The sequence below is a fragment of the Phoxinus phoxinus genome (assembly GCF_949152265.1).
Source record: "Phoxinus phoxinus genome assembly, chromosome: 21".
In the NCBI taxonomy this organism is placed as follows: domain Eukaryota; kingdom Metazoa; phylum Chordata; class Actinopteri; order Cypriniformes; family Leuciscidae; genus Phoxinus; species Phoxinus phoxinus.
The window spans coordinates 24,441,070-24,458,788 of NC_136896.1; the positions used below are offsets into that span (position 1 = coordinate 24,441,070).

A 17,719-nucleotide genomic window follows, 5' to 3' on the forward strand; every position below is an offset into this window, starting at 1 on the left:
TTCAATATGGTATTATTACTGTAGAAATGTAACAAATTCCTGTCTTAATCATTTTGGTTTTATGTGTTAGGTTTTTAACTTAAGTTTATGAAAAGAGTATGTAAACATGTGCAAACTGACCTGTAGGTATATACAGTGTTGGTGGAATTTTTACTATGTACATTTTACATTTATTCATGTAATTTGAAAGATGTAGTAATTTCATGCATTTTGTCCCAAAGCAATGATGATCCACAGAGAATAGCCCATAGACTGATGTTGTGCTCTCTGTGTGAAGAGTTTTGAAAAGGTGACCTAAATATCGAGAAATGTGTACAAGTTAGTGATGGTAAAAAGTTTTATATAAAAAAAATAGCTCATCTGTCCTACGATTGGTAGAGTTCCCTTTTTCGCTACTGTTTTTGGGCTGCTAAACTTGTACAAAGAATTATGGAGACTGGGGATGAGAGGGCTTCAGCAAACATACTGTACAAAAGCTAGAGCAATTATAGTTTCGAACTGTCATTATATTCATTAAAGCTGTTACAAACAATGCAAACTGTATAAGGGGGGTTACATTTTTCTGTCCACGCCGTTGCCGTGGTTTCTCCAGCCTGTCGGTGGCGCTAGAGATCGCCTCCTTCACTCTGCATCTTGCCCGAGGAAAACAAAACGGAAAAACGCCGCCGACGAACGGAAGTTTGTATGTTCAAGATGGCGTTGGACGGGATTGACCAAGTAAGTGTTATTTATGTGTTAAATCTTCTAATATGAACAGTATGTGTAGCTGTTGGTTAGCAGAACATATTTCATAGATGGAATCTGCTGTAACTGTAGTGTTTAGAAATATACGTAGAAAGGGCTGAATTGAAAGGCGTCAGCTCCGAATGAAGCAGAGTTTGCTGTCTCATTGTCACGGACTGACTGATCATAACATGGCATAACTGGATATATTACATGACAAATAATGAATGTTTCACATTTACTTGCAAAATCACTGATAATAACAACAGAGGTCTTTCATGCCAAATAATACATCTCTGATTATACTTAACAAATATCATATATTTGATCATGAAATCATAACGTGAGAAATGTCTCATCATACTTCATAACATGGTAACTTAAATGTATAATTTCAAGAAAACCTCATGAATCATCACTTTATTCCACCTGACACTATACTACCTGACCATTAATAATCTGACTGTATGTGTTATTGATATTATTGTTAATAATAATTTTTGCAGATGGATATTGAGGAGAGTAAAGGAGGCTCTGGTCTCCGACAGTATTACCTGTCTAAAATCGAGGAGCTTCAGGTGATTTTTTTTATTAATTGTTTGTTTAAAATGTATATTAAATGCAGTTGACCTTAAAAGTGACTTTAATCCACTTACATCTATGTGTAAATTCATCTTTACTTCTATTGTTTTTGAAATATGGTTAAAGTGTACTGCTGGATGTAATGACTAACATTTTATGCCAAACTGAAATACACTTTAATGTAATTTCTATTGAAACTTGTGTGTAATGTATTTAAATATATGTGTAATTACAAATTACATTTGTAATGATGAAGTTGCAATTTACAACACTTAAAATATATTATCTCTAAATGCAATATCAAAATACATACTACAGTTAAAATGATAATCTAGTACTTTTACATGCGCTTTAGTGTGTAAGCACATCAAAATAAGTGTACTTATTTCAGTACACTTAAATTGCTTTTTATTTTGTTAATATTATATTATCTGCAAGTGCAGTTTTTTAAAAAATATACTCCACTACAAGTGCACATTCAATACAATTAAGTGCACTTCTTTTTCACAAAGGTAAGTTGTGTCTAAATGTGCTTGTCTCTTTACTCAGTTGACAGTGAATGATAAAAGCCAAAATCTCAGACGTCTGCAGGCTCAAAGGAACGAGTTAAATGCCAAGGGTAAAGCTCTTTCAACCAACTTTATGAATGTCATTTTTGGTGTTCAGGTGCATATGCCAAATGGCTGATGCTATAAATATCATCAGTATGACATGACAGGATTTGTTTTGCTCTGTTTCCTTTAGTGCGCCTCCTGCGTGAGGAGCTTCAGTTACTGCAGGAGCAGGGCTCTTATGTTGGAGAGGTGGTGAGAGCCATGGACAAGAAGAAAGTGCTGGTCAAGGTTTGACAGACATTATTTTCTGCTTCTCTCATGAGCACGATCAGTAATGAGATTGTTTATTCATGTATGTTTATGCTTTGTTTTTAGGTGCATCCTGAAGGAAAGTTTGTGGTGGATGTGGATAAGAACATTGATATAAATGATGTAAGTGTTTAGTTTCTGACACACGCAGTAAGTAGTACACCAATCATAACAGACTGGGCCATCTGACCAATCAGAGCAGAGTAGGCTCTTGGATAGGAGGGGTTTAGAGGGAACGGTTTTCAGACTCTAAATTAATATGAGAATTGTTTGACCTCGGATGCATGTAAATCTATTGTAGGAGACCTCCCAAACAAATTTAGGAACCTTTTTTAATAGCCTTCAGTGTCACATGATTCTTCAGAAATCATTCTGATATGCTGATTTGGTGCTCAAGAAACATCTCTTATTATCGTTGTTGAAAACAGTTGTGCTGCTTAATATTTTTTACATAAGAGACTTCTTTAAAAATAAATATATATATATTTAAAAAAGCATAATTATTTGAAACTTTTGACCGGTAGTGTACATATTTGTTGTATTTTCAGATCATCAGTGCTTTATTTAATTTATTTATTTATTTTTTTGCACCGCAGAGAGATTGTGTTTGTGTGATTGCCCGGTTGAGAAAATTAAGTAAAGCTCTGGGCAGAAAAGGCGTCTAATTAAGAGAAAAGCTCTAATTGGAGGATTTAAACCCTTGGCATCTGGCAACCCCAAGCAGGAAAATGTCATATAGAGAAATAATGGTTTAGGATAACTAAACAGCGGACAAGTATGCTTGCTTAATTGTAAGAAGCAGAAATCGTGATGACGATGAAGTGCCAATCAATCAGCCCTAGGTTTTAAAGTCATGATTGATACCTCAGAAATTGAGGTGTACTACTTTTTCTAACTGATCCGGAATATGGTATTCGTCATTAAACGGGAAAAAAGAAAATATAAAAAACCTGACTGATTACTAATTTGTATTAACTTGTGTACTTGTTTTATATTAACGTTAATCATATACTAATTTCTTATATCCACCAGGTAACTCCAAATTGCCGTGTAGCACTTCGTAATGACAGTTACACGCTCCACAAAATCCTGCCAAACAAAGTGGACCCACTCGTCTCACTGATGATGGTGGAAAAAGTGCCAGATTCGACGTACGAGATGATCGGAGGGCTGGACAAACAAATTAAAGAGATCAAGGAAGTGATTGAGCTTCCAGTCAAGCACCCAGAATTGTTTGAGGCTCTAGGAATTGCACAGCCTAAGGCAAGTGATAGCATAGCACATTCTTATCAGGTCAAACATGTCATGTAATAAATGCTACTGGTCTGTTGGGCAGCCCTACCTGCTTCATATTTTGTAATGTGTGTGTGTTGGTCTGCAGGGTGTGCTGCTGTATGGACCTCCTGGCACAGGAAAGACCCTGTTAGCCCGAGCCGTGGCCCACCACACCGACTGCACCTTCATCAGGGTGTCTGGATCCGAGCTCGTGCAGAAATTCATAGGAGAAGGTTGGTGGGCTTCCAGACAAAGCAAATTCATATTACAAGGCTTGTTTTTTTGTTTTATTTTTCAAGAAGCACATGTGCTCCTGAGTTGGAAATTTTAGGATCTCGTTAAAAAAACTCCTCAAACTGAACAAAAATGTATCAAATGATGTGTTTTTCCTTAAACGGATACAAGGTGACATTTACATGATTTCATTTATTAGAATACAAAAAGTACACTAGGTTTTTAAATATTCATGCTTCAAACTATATAATTATGTAAATATTTATAGCCCTACTTTATAAACTGTATGTGTGTGTGTGTGTCTGTATATATATATACATTACACACGCACACACATATATAAATATGTATACTGTATATGTATACATAAAAGATGACAAAAAGTTGAGGTGGTAATATACTCACTTGTACAACCATCTACAACACTACATTATTAACATCATGAAGTAAACATTGTCATAATTCATAAACTGTAAATCAATCGTTTGGCATAAACTGCTCTGAAACTGCGAGCCTCTAGATCTTACGAAAGCTTCCTGTTTTTACTTTGAACATGCAGTGCTCGCATTTATTGAATTAAATGTGTATATATATATTTTTAAGTTTATTTAAAACTTTATAACCATTTAAGATATTTATTACTTTTTATGACCTCAAAGTTCTTAATATTTTTTTTAAAAACGCATCCAATTTTAGTCGCAAATGCGAGTGAAGTGCTCGCTCTGTCGATCACTGTGTGACTTTCTTCTGTTAGAAGAATGTTCTCGCTGCTATTTTCCTTATAATAAAAGTATATATTGACCCGGGGCTGTCAAGTTCCAAAAAGATATAATCCAAACTAGGGATGCACCGATTGATCGGCTGGTGATCGGAATCGGCCGATTTTCACTCTGACCAATGCCGATTTTTTTTTAAAACCGGTCAAAGAGAAGCGCGCGAGCTTCAAGCAGGAACGTCGCGTGAGCAGCAGTGAATCGCGGGTTTCGGCGCCAAGACTTTTGTAGCAGACGCTGTACTACAAACGCCGCTCACGTTTGCAGTGTGAAACAGTTGTTAACCTGCAACATGTCAGCTGTTTGGAAATTCTTCAGCGTGTGTGAAGATGATAACAAGTTTGCAATATGCAACACCTGCAAGGAAAAATTAGGGCGAGGAGGGACGACACCAAAAACGTTTGGCACAACAAATCTAATCAGACACTTGAGACAACATCACCATGCTGAATTTGCAAAGTTTGACAAAGCTAGCAAAGGCCAACACTCAGGAGCTAAAGGTAAACAACACCAAGCTCAAACTAGCACTGAGCCATCCACAAGTCAGCAACCTCTGTTAACTTTTTTAAGCAATGTAAAGAGCAAATGCATAACCAGAAAAATAATGGAATGTATTGCGCTGGATGACCAGCCGTTTTCTGTGGTTGAAAATGTGGGTTTCAGAAATCTCATAAACTATCTGTGTATTGGATGTGAAAAGAAGGAAATGTTTTTTTTTTCATAACACACTTCACTTTAATGTGTGTGAATTTCCCACACCGGGAGTAATTATTTGTTTGAATGTTCTATATTCTATGCAAAATGTTCTATTAAAGAAAACATAGACAAAAAACATTTGTGTGTGTTGTAATTGTAAAGTGGTTAGAAAAAATAAAATCGGAATCGGCTAAAATGGGTATCGGCTGGTCAAACTTGATGAAAAATCGGAATCGGCCTAGAAAATTGAAATCGGTGCATCTCTAATCCAAACAGTTTAAATGACAAATCTGCTGTATTCCAAGTTTTCTGAAGCCATTTGTTAGCTGATAGAAAATAAAAACAATCTGATTTCTGAAGCTGGATTGACTCTCCTAATCTGCCTCCACATATTCTCTGTGTTGTCAGGAGCTCGTATGGTGCGTGAGCTGTTCGTCATGGCCAGGGAGCATGCGCCCTCTATCATCTTCATGGATGAGATCGACTCCATCGGCTCTTCTCGGCTGGAGGGCGGATCAGGAGGAGACAGTGAGGTGCAGAGAACTATGCTGGAGCTCCTCAACCAGCTGGACGGATTCGAGGCCACCAAGAACATCAAGGTGAGAAGAGAACATCTGTAAACTGTGTGCTGATCCTTACATGAAAGGTCTCTGGTTTTTTAAAACAAGATATATCAAACAAATTTGAATACTTTAATTATTAATAATTTTCCAAGACTTCTCATACATCTTATATAGGGATTTATAATTTCCACGATGTGGAATAGCAGAATCCAGTCATAAAAATAGAATTTACACTGAAAGTAAATTTTTTACATTTTGGTTGAATAAATTGAAAGTAGGGCCTGTACGTAGGGCTGAGTAGGGCTGAAGTGCCTATGAATATTAAAGTGCAAAAAGATTGCTATTTAAATCAGAAGTCTGCATATGTTGCGTGTGAATGAGTGGTACGGTTTCACCCAGTACATTACTTATCTTTAGCGGCTCACATGCCTGAGTACTAAATACATTTGTTCATCACCGCATACTCATTGAACTGCCTTTCCAATCATCACCACCAGGAGTGCTGTGACCAAACTTACACCTATGCCACTGCTATGCTTTTCTCCTGCTGTGTTTTTATCATTTCTCTATAAAAAAAAATCATGAATTTACTAAATATTTTCTTGTTTCCCTCAGGTTATCATGGCAACCAACCGTATTGACATTTTAGACTCTGCACTTCTTCGACCAGGCCGCATTGACCGGAAGATTGAATTTCCCCCTCCCAATGAAGCGGTAAACTAGGATTATTACTTTTTTTTGTATTATTATTCTATCATCTTGATTAGGGCTGTCACAACTCCTTGATTGAAATTTCACCTTGTCAAGTAACCGGCAAAATACTAGAAGTGGCGCATTCCATGAATGTGTAACCATGGACCGCATTATTAGTCCATTTCTAAGGCTGCACGAAATATTAAAACAATTTAAAAACCATATTGCAGCATATATAATGCTATTGAGAATTCACAAAGACTCAGAATCAATTAAATATATGTCCTGCGGCTTTAATATATGCACTTTAATTATGTACATGCATGTTGGTCACGTGCATCTCAGAGCAGCTCTGTTGACAGTAAATGCTCTCAGTTAAATCCATCGCTGCATATACTGTGAGTTTGGGTTGCTTCTGGGAATGCAATGTGCGCCATTTGATCAGATTTGTAACGCAAGTCATTTATGAACCTACTCCAACACAGGAGAATACATAAGTATGTTTCTAAATATTCAAACCGTCATCGCGATTTCAAAATAAAAGTTTAAACTTGCTCTGAGTTTGCATATTTTGATGTCCACATATTCTTGTTAAAGATATTACAGTGGCTGTTGCATTCTACCGTAAAGAAGTGGCTAAATATTAAAGATTAAGAACTAAATGTCGTTTGGCCAATATTAAACAAGGATTTGATCCGCTGACACCCATGATTACTTGATTTTGATGCTTTATTTGAACCAATTATTATTGAGTCATTGTTAGTATAGGCTTTAAAGGCTGTTGTTTGCGTAGATTCATTACCACAAAAATAAATCTGATTAATCGTCAAAATAATCGCCCAATTCTGATTACCAAAATATCTTTAGTGATAGCCCTAATCTTGATACTTACATACTGATACTTCTGACATTCTTGTAATGTATGACTCTAATATTGAAGGCATAAATACTAGTAGCCTCATAGCGTTATTTTGTTCTCTGCAGGCCCGTTTGGACATTTTGAAGATCCACTCCCGTAAAATGAACCTGACACGTGGTATTAACCTGCGCAAGATTGCTGAGCTGATGCCAGGAGCGTCTGGTGCTGAGGTCAAGGTGAGGTCACAGGATCATTTGCAGTCATTTATGCGGCAGTTATTCAGGAGAAGCTGAAATCAGTCGTTATTTGTGCTTGTCTGACAGGGTGTCTGCACAGAGGCAGGGATGTACGCCCTGAGAGAGAGGAGAGTCCACGTTACCCAAGAGGATTTTGAAATGGCAGTGGCAAAGGTACTGAAAACATGTTGTTTTTTCCCATTTGTACTTTTAGTACAAATAATAATAACCTGCCAATCCTAATATTGGAACCATTTGTTTTCATGGATATCTCTAATTTATCCTTTACTATATTTTCACAGGTGATGCAGAAAGACAGTGAGAAAAACATGTCCATCAAGAAACTCTGGAAGTAAACATTAGACTCTATAATCTGCAGATTTTTTTTGTCTTTAAGTTGCTTTATTGTCATCACCCAAATGTATTAAAAATAAATTGTTTCTCACTTAGCAGGATCGTTTTTTTTCTTTCCACTTTGTAGAAATGCATTTATAATTCCCAAAGTTGATGGTCCCATAGGCCTCAATGGCAGCTTGTTTCTGCCACACAATACAAAAGCTAATTGTGACTTTTTATCTCACAATTCTGATTTTCTTTCTCACAATTGAGTTTGTCTCACAATTTGGACTTTATAACTCACAATTCTTATACTGATTTTATTTCTTGAAATTGAAATTAACGGAAATTGTGAGATATAAACTCGCAATTGTAAGAAATAGTCAGAATTGTGAGATAAAAAGTCACAATTACCTTTTTTATTGTGTGGCAGAAACAATTTGCCATAGACAATTTGCCACATTGTAAGTGCAGAACTCAATTTAAGACAAAGGGCAAGCTTTAAAGTCACCCTGTAGTCCCTTAAAACTCACATCTTAAAAATCCCTTAACTCATTTTTGATCACCAAAATGACACATTTAAACTTTTTAAACAATATATATCGTCATGCCTTTAAATGGCTTGAATGTAACTCTACACCCTTGCCTCATTTAGTATACATGGTTCTACGAATATGCAAATTAGCCCCGCCTCCACTCACTCACACCAGTTCCACTCGTAGATGATCACACATTGACCTGATTGGTTACAAGGTAGTTTGTGACGTCAGAAACGGCTTCGAACTGATCTGTCTTTGGTTCCCTGCAGTTTCAAGGAGAAAATACTCAGCAATGGTGTTGACATGAATTTGCATGGTTTGTCTTAAAGCATATTAAAAACACCACATAGACATATAAACAACATTAAAAGCTTGATTTTCACCACAGGGGGACTTTTAAACTGTTTCATGATTATTAATATGATGCTAAGTATGCATTTCACAATTTATTTCTTCACTTGGTTGAGTCGCTCTTTCTGGGACATTGTTTTTGGAGTGATGCATTTACTGGCTTTCATATTAAAGCATCAAATGCATTATTTATAAAAGGAGAGGAGACTTTACATTTACAAGACAATTTATGAAATTGGTTCTCTTTCACTTAATGAGTGAATTTGAATGAAATACGCCACATGCTGACCAGGAAAACATGAAACTGTTTCTTTAGTCCAGTGCTAGTTTAGTAAGTGTACATTGACTGTTTGTTCCCTTGATATGTAGAATATTTTTTCTCAAATTACACTTTATTAAAATAAGCTCAATACTGTCAAAACCATTGAAGAAGACTTTTTATTTTTACATGGAGCACCATAAATGTCCACCGCTTTGTTTTCAGGTATCAAAATAAATAGGCAATATTGATTGCACAATATATGTATAGTAAACTGGAGCATTGTGGGAAATTAAGTCCCCGGCTTCCACCATGAGCTATAAACTGAAATATGATTTATGAAATATGATGTTTATAAAGTTGTTGCAAATTTCCATAGATTGAAACACTGATTATTAATATAATCTAAGAATGAAATGTATTATTTAAAACAACAGCTTTCCATTTTGATTGTAGTTCTGTTGATTAAAATTGGAATGAAAAGTCTGGATCCTGTGATGTCTCAATTCAAATTGAGGAAATGAACTGGAAATGAAAAGTCATTGTGGGTTCTGAATGGCGCAGAGCCTGGTGTTTACAAAGCCGGCCCCGGATGACTGTCCAGCTCAAAGTCCTCGACGGGACGTCAGAGGTTACACTCACTGTTACGGGGCACGTACTGTACAGCCTGGCTGACTTTGAGTTACACTTTCTTCAGGTTTGGGTCTGATGACATACAACTATTGTGAGTATGACATTTCTAAAACATACTTCAATGTGAAAACATACTTTTGAAGAATTTACAAGTTCCTGAAAAATCATTTAGACCAAATATGAATTCAGTGGTGGTTATGAAACTTGTTTAAGGTTATGTAAAGCATGTTGTTATGTTGGGTTTGGATACATTTGAAACAAATTGATGGAGTTCCTTCGCTACCCACTCCAACTCATCCATTTCATTTTATTTGATTTTTTGTGTAGCAGTTTGTATAGGCATAATTTATATTTGTCTTCAAAAGTAATGTCCATCATTTAAAATAATCCTTTAGATCAAAAAGTTTTTAAGATCATGAAACACAAATTCAGTCCTGTATTTATTAAAAGGAATTTTTGAAGATATTTAGATATAATGTTTTATTAGTAGAGCTGTCAAATCGATTAATCACATCTAACATAAAAGTGTGCATATAGATCTACGTGTATTTATATATACACAATCGTTTTGATAGCACTAGTTATTAGTAGTAGTAGTTTTCATTTATTTTCACGTGAACAATACAGGGATGAAAACTACAAAGAAATTTTAAATAAATAAAACATTACAATTAAATAAATAAAAGAACAGTGAATTAAATAATGATTTAAGAAAACAATATATAAATAAAATAAATAAAACTTCTAACATTACAGTAATATAGTGAGTGTATATACACACACACACACACATATATAAATATATATTATTTATAAACTTCTTTGTTAGATGCGATTAATCACAATTAATCGATTTGACAGCACTATTTATTAGTAGTGGTAGTAGTTTTTTTTCATATATATAAAAAAAAGAAAAAATGTATATATATATGTGAAACAAATTTTTTTCCAATAATCTCAGCCTTTTTCAGAGACTTTTATATTCATAAAATCACAATCTCAGGATGGTGCTACCACAATTTTTTACTTGAAGACTTACAAAAAATGATAATTAATTAATTTTAATTCAGAGATGGAAAAACTTGTAGAAGACATGCATTCAAGTCACTGCCTCTATTTGCAGTCTAATTTTTTAATAAATGAATAACTACATCAAAATTGATCGTCACATCATTGAATCAAATGCATTTTACACAGCTTGTTCTGATCACTTGCAGATGTACATGAATTCATATCTAGTATTCCTCTGCAGACATTCCAGGCCGATTCAATGGCTGAATATATATACTACTACCTCCAGTAAGAGCAACACTCTTCATAAAATCATTGTGAATGAAGGCACTGCATCAAACTAAAAGAAGTTTGTCTCCTGATGCAGGACGTTGCTGACTCCGCTGCTGGCTCTGACTGTGTGTCTGTGTTTACTGAGATACTGCTGCAGATTCTGCTGGAAAGTCCCAGACACAGACCTAGACCTCGACCTGTCAGACAGCGATCATGTCTACGTGATTCCAAACCCCATACACACGAGAGAAGAGGGAGACGGACGAGACGAGACAGAATCCTGTGAAGACTCCGAGTACACACTGCCACCATACGAGCTAGTGTGTCCACCGCCAACATATGCAGAGGTACATCTGTCCATCCGCACATCTGTCTGCCTGTCTGTCTGTCTGTCCATCATCTATCTGTCAATCTGTCCATCCACACATCTGTCTGTCTGTCCATCATCTATCTGTCAATCTGTTCATCATCTGTCTGTCTGTCCATCCACACATCTGTCTGTCTGTCTGTCCATCATCTATCTGTCAATCTGTCCATCCACACATCTGTCTGTCTGTCCATCATCTATCTGTCAATCTGTTCATCATCTGTCAATCTGTCCATCCACACATCTGTCTGTCTGTCCATCCACACATCTGTCTGTCTGTCCATCATCTATCTGTCAATCTGTCCATCCACACATCTGTCTGTCTGTCCATCATCTATCTGTCAATCTGTTCATCATCTGTCAATCTGTCCATCCACACATCTGTCTGTCTGTCCATCCACACATCTGTCTGTCTGTCCATCATCTATCTGTCAATCTGTTCATCCACACATCTGTCTGTCTGTCCATCATCTATCTGTCAATCTGTCCATCCACACATCTGTCTGTCTGTCCATCATCTATCTGTCAATCTGTCCATCCACACATCTGTCTGTCTGTCCATCATCTATCTGTCAATCTGTTCATCATCTGTCTGTCTGTCCATCATCTATCTGTCAATCTGTCCATCCACACATCTGTCTGTCTGTCCATCATCTATCTGTCAATCTGTTCATCATCTGTCTGTCTGTCCATCATCTATCTGTCAATCTGTCCATCCACACATCTGTCTGTCTGTCCATCATCTATCTGTCAATCTGTCCATCCACACATCTGTCTGTCTGTCCATCATCTATCTGTCAATCTGTTCATCATCTGTCTGTCTATCCATCATCTATCTGTCAATCTGTCCATCCACACATCTGTCTGTCTGTCCATCATCTATCTGTCAATCTGTCCATCCACACATCTGTCTGTCTGTCCATCCACACATCTGTCTGTCTGTCCATCATCTATCTGTCAATCTGTTCATCCACACATCTGTCTGTCTGTCCATCATCTATCTGTCAATCTGTCCATCCACACATCTGTCTGTCTGTCCATCATCTATCTGTCAATCTGTTCATCATCTGTCTGTCTGTCCATCATCTATCTGTCAATCTGTCCATCCACACATCTGTCTGTCTGTCCATCATCTATCTGTCAATCTGTCCATCCACACATCTGTCTGTCTGTCCATCATCTATCTGTCAATCTGTTCATCATCTGTCTGTCTGTCCATCCACACATCTGTCTGTCTGTCCATCATCTATCTGTCAATCTGTTCATCCACACATCTGTCTGTCTGTCTGTCCATCATCTATCTGTCAATCTGTCCATCCACACATCTGTCTGTCTGTCCATCCACACATCTGTCTGTCTGTCCATCATCTATCTGTCAATCTGTTCATCCACACATCTGTCTGTCTGTCCATCATCTATCTGTCAATCTGTCCATCCACACATCTGTCTGTCTGTCCATCATCTATCTGTCAATCTGTCCATCCACACATCTGTCTGTCTGTCCATCATCTATCTGTCAATCTGTTCATCATCTGTCTGTCTGTCCATCATCTATCTGTCAATCTGTCCATCCACACATCTGTCTGTCTGTCCATCATCTATCTGTCAATCTGTCCATCCACACATCTGTCTGTCTGTCCATCATCTATCTGTCAATCTGTTCATCATCTGTCTGTCTATCCATCATCTATCTGTCAATCTGTTCATCCACACATCTGTCTGTCTGTCTGTCTGTCTGTCTGTCTGTCTGTCTGTCTGTCTGTCTATCTATCTATCTATCTATCTATCTATCTATCTATCTATCTATCTAGTCTGTCTTGCCATCATTGTCTGTCTATCTATCTATCTATCTATCTATCTATCTATCTATCTATCTATCTATCTATCTATCTATCAATCTATCTATCTATCTATCTATCTATTAGGGGTGGAGCCGAACCCGAATACGGTATTCGGAAAGGCACAAATAACGTGTTTTTTACAAATACTTATTTCAAACAAATACTTTAAAAAATATTTGTATTCGGGAACAAAAAAAACTTTATTTCAAATAGCTGCGTTTCCTCATGAGACCGCAGTGCACGACGCCCGGATGAGTGAGAGAGCGACGGACACAGGCTGCTCCACAGCAACAGAGAGCGCTCGGCTCAGCGAAAAAACACTTAACTCCATCACTATTTTTGTTGAATAGATTTTTGTACCTTAACTGGGTTCCTGAGGCAGTTTATAACTTTCGAGAAGCGATCGGGAGATTATTCCATTACGCGGTATTATTGACGTCTGCAGTCGGGTGCTCTCATGTTCGCTCTGTTTACGTAACGTCAGCTGTTTAGCGCGGTAATTTAGACGGCTGTTGACAGAGTGACGTTACCGTTCGGTTAAAAAGGTTAAAAATGCTTGTGTAGTTTTGTCGAATTGTACGCACGTGTGGGAGTTATATGGCACGTAAGTTACTCTGTATGTTGCAGACAGCAAGATGTACTGTAGGCTGTAGGCTTCATAATGTTCACAATGGTATTTTATTAGTTGTTGGTTTAACCATGGATGAGGTAATGGCTGTTATGTTATTTTATTTTCAATGACATTCCTTGTTTCATTGCTGGATTTATTATTATCATGGATATAATTAAAGAATACTTACACATAACGTAAAAGAAGTGTAACGCAAAAAAATTTTTTTACGATTACGATTTTTATGCCTATTTTGAATTTTACTCGAATACAAATACAAATACAAATACTTTCCCCCCCTCAACAAATACAAATACAGATACAAATAGCGGCTGCTTTGCACACCCCTACTATCTATCTATCTATCTATCATCTATCTATCTAGTCTGTCTTGCCATCATTGTCTGTCTATCTATCTATCTATCTATCTATCTATCTATCTATCTATCTATCTATCTATCTATCTATCTAGTCTGTCTTGCCATCATTGTCTGTCTATCTATCATCTATCATCTATCATCTATCATCTATCTATCTATCTATCTATCATCTATCATCTATCATCTATCATCTATCTATCTATCTATCTATCTCTCTCTGTCCATCCACCTGCCCGCGCGTCAGAAAAGAAAACAGCTGAACTGGTCTTCTGGTCTCCCAGTATGTTGGCTGGTTTTAGCTCTTATCTGCAGGTTAGACATGGACACTAGCTTGAACCAGCTATGAGCAGCTTAGAACAGCTTTGGCTGGTTTTATCCACAGAATGTAAATCTCTATGTTTTTAACTTAATATCATGTTTTGTTTTACAGGCCAGCTTTAAATGTAATGTTTCTGATGTTGGAGTGTCTCCAGACCCAGAGATGGAGGCGTCCTACGTGCCTCCTCCACCATACAGCCCACCTCTAAATATGCCATCACAATCCCCCAGCCATCAACAGTAGACGGGTGTATGTGTGTTAGAATAACTTCATAATAGAACTATTACATTTTATCTTTACATATCTGTAAATGAGTTTGTGAAAGTTCATACCAAGAAGACAAAGTCTGACATATGATTACTCAACAATCCCAAAGGAGGAGCTTTATAGTTTATACGTCATAGATAATTCTTATCTTAAGAAAGAACGTTTACTGCTTTTGTGAACCATGGCATGGCATGGCTGAAGTTTAACTATATCCTGATGTAACTATGCAAATCTTGAAATAGAATACATATTAGAATAAAAAAAAATTTTAACAGGACCCATTTCTCAATACTTGGGTCACTTTTTCTTCACACAGTTCTCCTAACCGACTTGCATCTCGGCTCAGAAGTTAATTTCACATTCGAAATGCTCTAAACTAAAACACTTCATATATGTCTCAAACCAACTCATTCTTTCATAACACCAGCTAAGGTTTTCAACCAACAAACACACTTTATCACTAAAACAATGATGTCAAAACAATAACAACAGGCAGCATCATACGTTTTATTTTGTAAAAAAAAAAAAAAAAAAAACCTCTTTCTAATGTTTATAATTCACTGCAGTATATTACATGGTCCATGTTTACATTACAGTACAAAATTATTCCTAACATCCAATTGTTTTGATAGTTTGTGTAAAGAGTTTTGAAGAAGTGACTTAAGTATAGAGAAATGGGTCTGAGTGGGATTTATATTAATTATATTATATACATTATATTAAATACATTATTATTGAGAGATTTCAGGAAAGACAAAAGCAGGTTATAATTCAGGTACAATTCAGCTTCATTTGATCCTTTTCAGGATATATTATTTATTATTCCAGGACTAAACATGCTGTGCTTTCTTCTAATTCATTATTGTTCTGGTTTAAGGTTGTTTTAATAGTTGCCTTGAATGTCTGACTGCATAAAATACCCATACTGTTCAACTTGAAGTGTTAACCTGCCATAAATACTACCTCATGAAGTGAGATAAGATGAGAAGAGATGTATTGTGGGTAAGGATGCTGCATTAGCTCCACTGAATGTTTTGAGATGTGTTCTGCATCGGTAAAACAGGGTCAGCTCATGCTCCCTGCTTCCTATGTGAATGTACAACTGCTTTTCAATAAAACATTGAAGTTTCTGTGGAGATTGTGTATCACTTTGTACACATGAAAATTGTTGTCTGTTGTATAAAGGTTTTAACAAATTTTTAACTGTCGTTTTAAATAAACGTTATTTTGAAAAAAGTAAACCACAAACACACACGCCTGCTTAGCTTAAGCCTGTCTAAATACATTGCATAGACTTCTATTGTTTTTAAATACAGCAAGTTATCAGTAATATAGGCAATTTCAGAGAGGATAGCTTTCCATTGTTTTTAAATGTAGGCCTAAACACAAACTAGATGAATGTCTTTAACCATTGCGCTCACGTCTTTCGCAGTGTCTCGCACATGACACGGCCTTCTAAAAACGCGGCTCTAGACCTTGCTTAGTTCCACCGACCTGCGTCTTGCGTTTCTAACAGCAAACACACATTGGCCCTGTCCCAAATGACGCACTTCATGTGCACTTTCGGCCTTGCGGACTTACAATGACTGCATGTGCGCGTGTCCGTTAAGTCCATGAAACCAGGGTGTCCCATTTGTCATTATAGGTTTCAGAAGGGTGCTCGTGAGCTGCCCCTTGGCCTTTGCGGTTGATTTGTGCCCCCGACGCGCACTTTTGCCGAGCCCGCACTGAAGCGAGCTGTCTTGAAAGTGCAGACTCATAGGAAGACCGTGAGTGTTTAGGGTGCCATTTGTGACATAAGTCTCCAAAGGCATGCCTCCTCCAAAACACATGAACGCGCACAACAGAGTCTGCAAAGTACGGTGACCGGGAGGGGACATGTTCGGTTCACTTTGGGTGTGTTCACATTGTTGATCGGTTCGCTTGGTCTGTACCAAAAAAAAAGCATTTATCCTGGTCCGCTTAGCGTTCAGATTGGCATTTTTATCACCAAACCTAAAGGCAAAAGGATGCGTTCACAACCTGTTTTAATGACGTATTGCCTATTTTCAGAACTAAACGAACATCCAAAACAATGCTGTGTGCTGCTGGGATAAATGCGTATTTTGACCAGCTGAGAACTTGTGAAGAGCTTATACAATGTGTAAAGGAGTCAAAACAGCATTAGGAATCCCTCCATCACACACACAAACACAGATCTACTGCGAGGAGACGCGGTTCTGACGCTTGTAACGAACTATGGCAACATCACGACTATGACAAGAAAAAACAGGTATGCGTGAGTATTTTGTCTTTTTTAGGGTCGCATCTTCCTGTTTTTGGTCATTGTTCCGTGTTGTGTTCATATATCATTCGAACCGCAGTAGATCTCGAGTTCGTTTAGAAGTGGACAGAGATCCATCTTTTCAGCGGTCTGCTTGTTTGGTATTCTACGGGTACGGGAGGCAGCGTTCAAACTTATTCCGTTGAACCACACTAGGGTGTGTTTACACCTGGCATGTCTGGTTTGATTAAAACGAATCCTGGTGCGATTGCTCTGTTAGTAGGCTACGGTTCATTGACACTGGAATGACAATTCAGTTTTTTTGCAACAGCATGCCCTCAACCGTATTCAGTTCTGCCCTTATTGGAAAATATTGTGGACACTTGCCTTCGATCCACCTTTGCCGAAGATGAGCAATCACCCTCTGCTGTTCAGCAGTTTCCTCCGCAATGAATCTTAACATCTCATCTGAGACTGGTAGAGATGAAACCATACTCACATGTCCTTCCACTTCTGCTATATTGCTGATCTCTGAAGCTACAAGACCACAAGACAATCAATATATACACGAACACCCTCTAGTCCAGGGGAAGATATTGTTATTATTCCATTTGGGATCAAGTCAGCTCCTGAGATTTTTCATTGAGCCATGGAAACCTTTATTAAAGGCCTAGCAGGGGTGGTGAACGTCGGTCCTGGAGAGCCACGGTCCTGCAGAGTTTTGCTCCAACCCTGATAAAAACTCCCCTGCCTGTAGCTTCTCTAGTAACACT

The 17,719-nt window shown here is 37.4% G+C and overlaps 2 protein-coding genes across 2 annotated transcripts; both read left to right on the forward strand.

Annotated features, from left to right (window-relative positions):
- The first annotated feature begins 567 nt into the window (after window positions 1-567).
- On the forward strand, window positions 568-9,468 carry psmc5 (proteasome 26S subunit, ATPase 5). The gene is made up of 12 exons (XM_079596022.1): window positions 568-717; window positions 1,230-1,301; window positions 1,855-1,924; window positions 2,050-2,147; window positions 2,235-2,291; window positions 3,201-3,431; window positions 3,550-3,676; window positions 5,555-5,745; window positions 6,325-6,423; window positions 7,387-7,497; window positions 7,585-7,671; window positions 7,800-9,468. Exons 1-12 carry the CDS (start codon window positions 685-687, stop codon window positions 7,851-7,853), a joined length of 1,230 nt encoding a protein of 409 aa, XP_079452148.1. The 5' UTR covers window positions 568-684; the 3' UTR covers window positions 7,854-9,468.
- Window positions 9,469-9,615: 147 nt separating this feature from the next.
- On the forward strand, window positions 9,616-14,807 carry LOC306989925 (uncharacterized protein). The gene is made up of 4 exons (XM_079596023.1): window positions 9,616-9,706; window positions 10,868-10,914; window positions 10,994-11,246; window positions 14,528-14,807. The coding sequence occupies exons 2-4, from the start codon at window positions 10,886-10,888 to the stop codon at window positions 14,657-14,659; spliced, it is 414 nt and encodes a 137-aa protein (XP_079452149.1). The 5' UTR covers window positions 9,616-9,706; window positions 10,868-10,885; the 3' UTR covers window positions 14,660-14,807.
- Window positions 14,808-17,719: the final 2,912 nt, after the last annotated feature.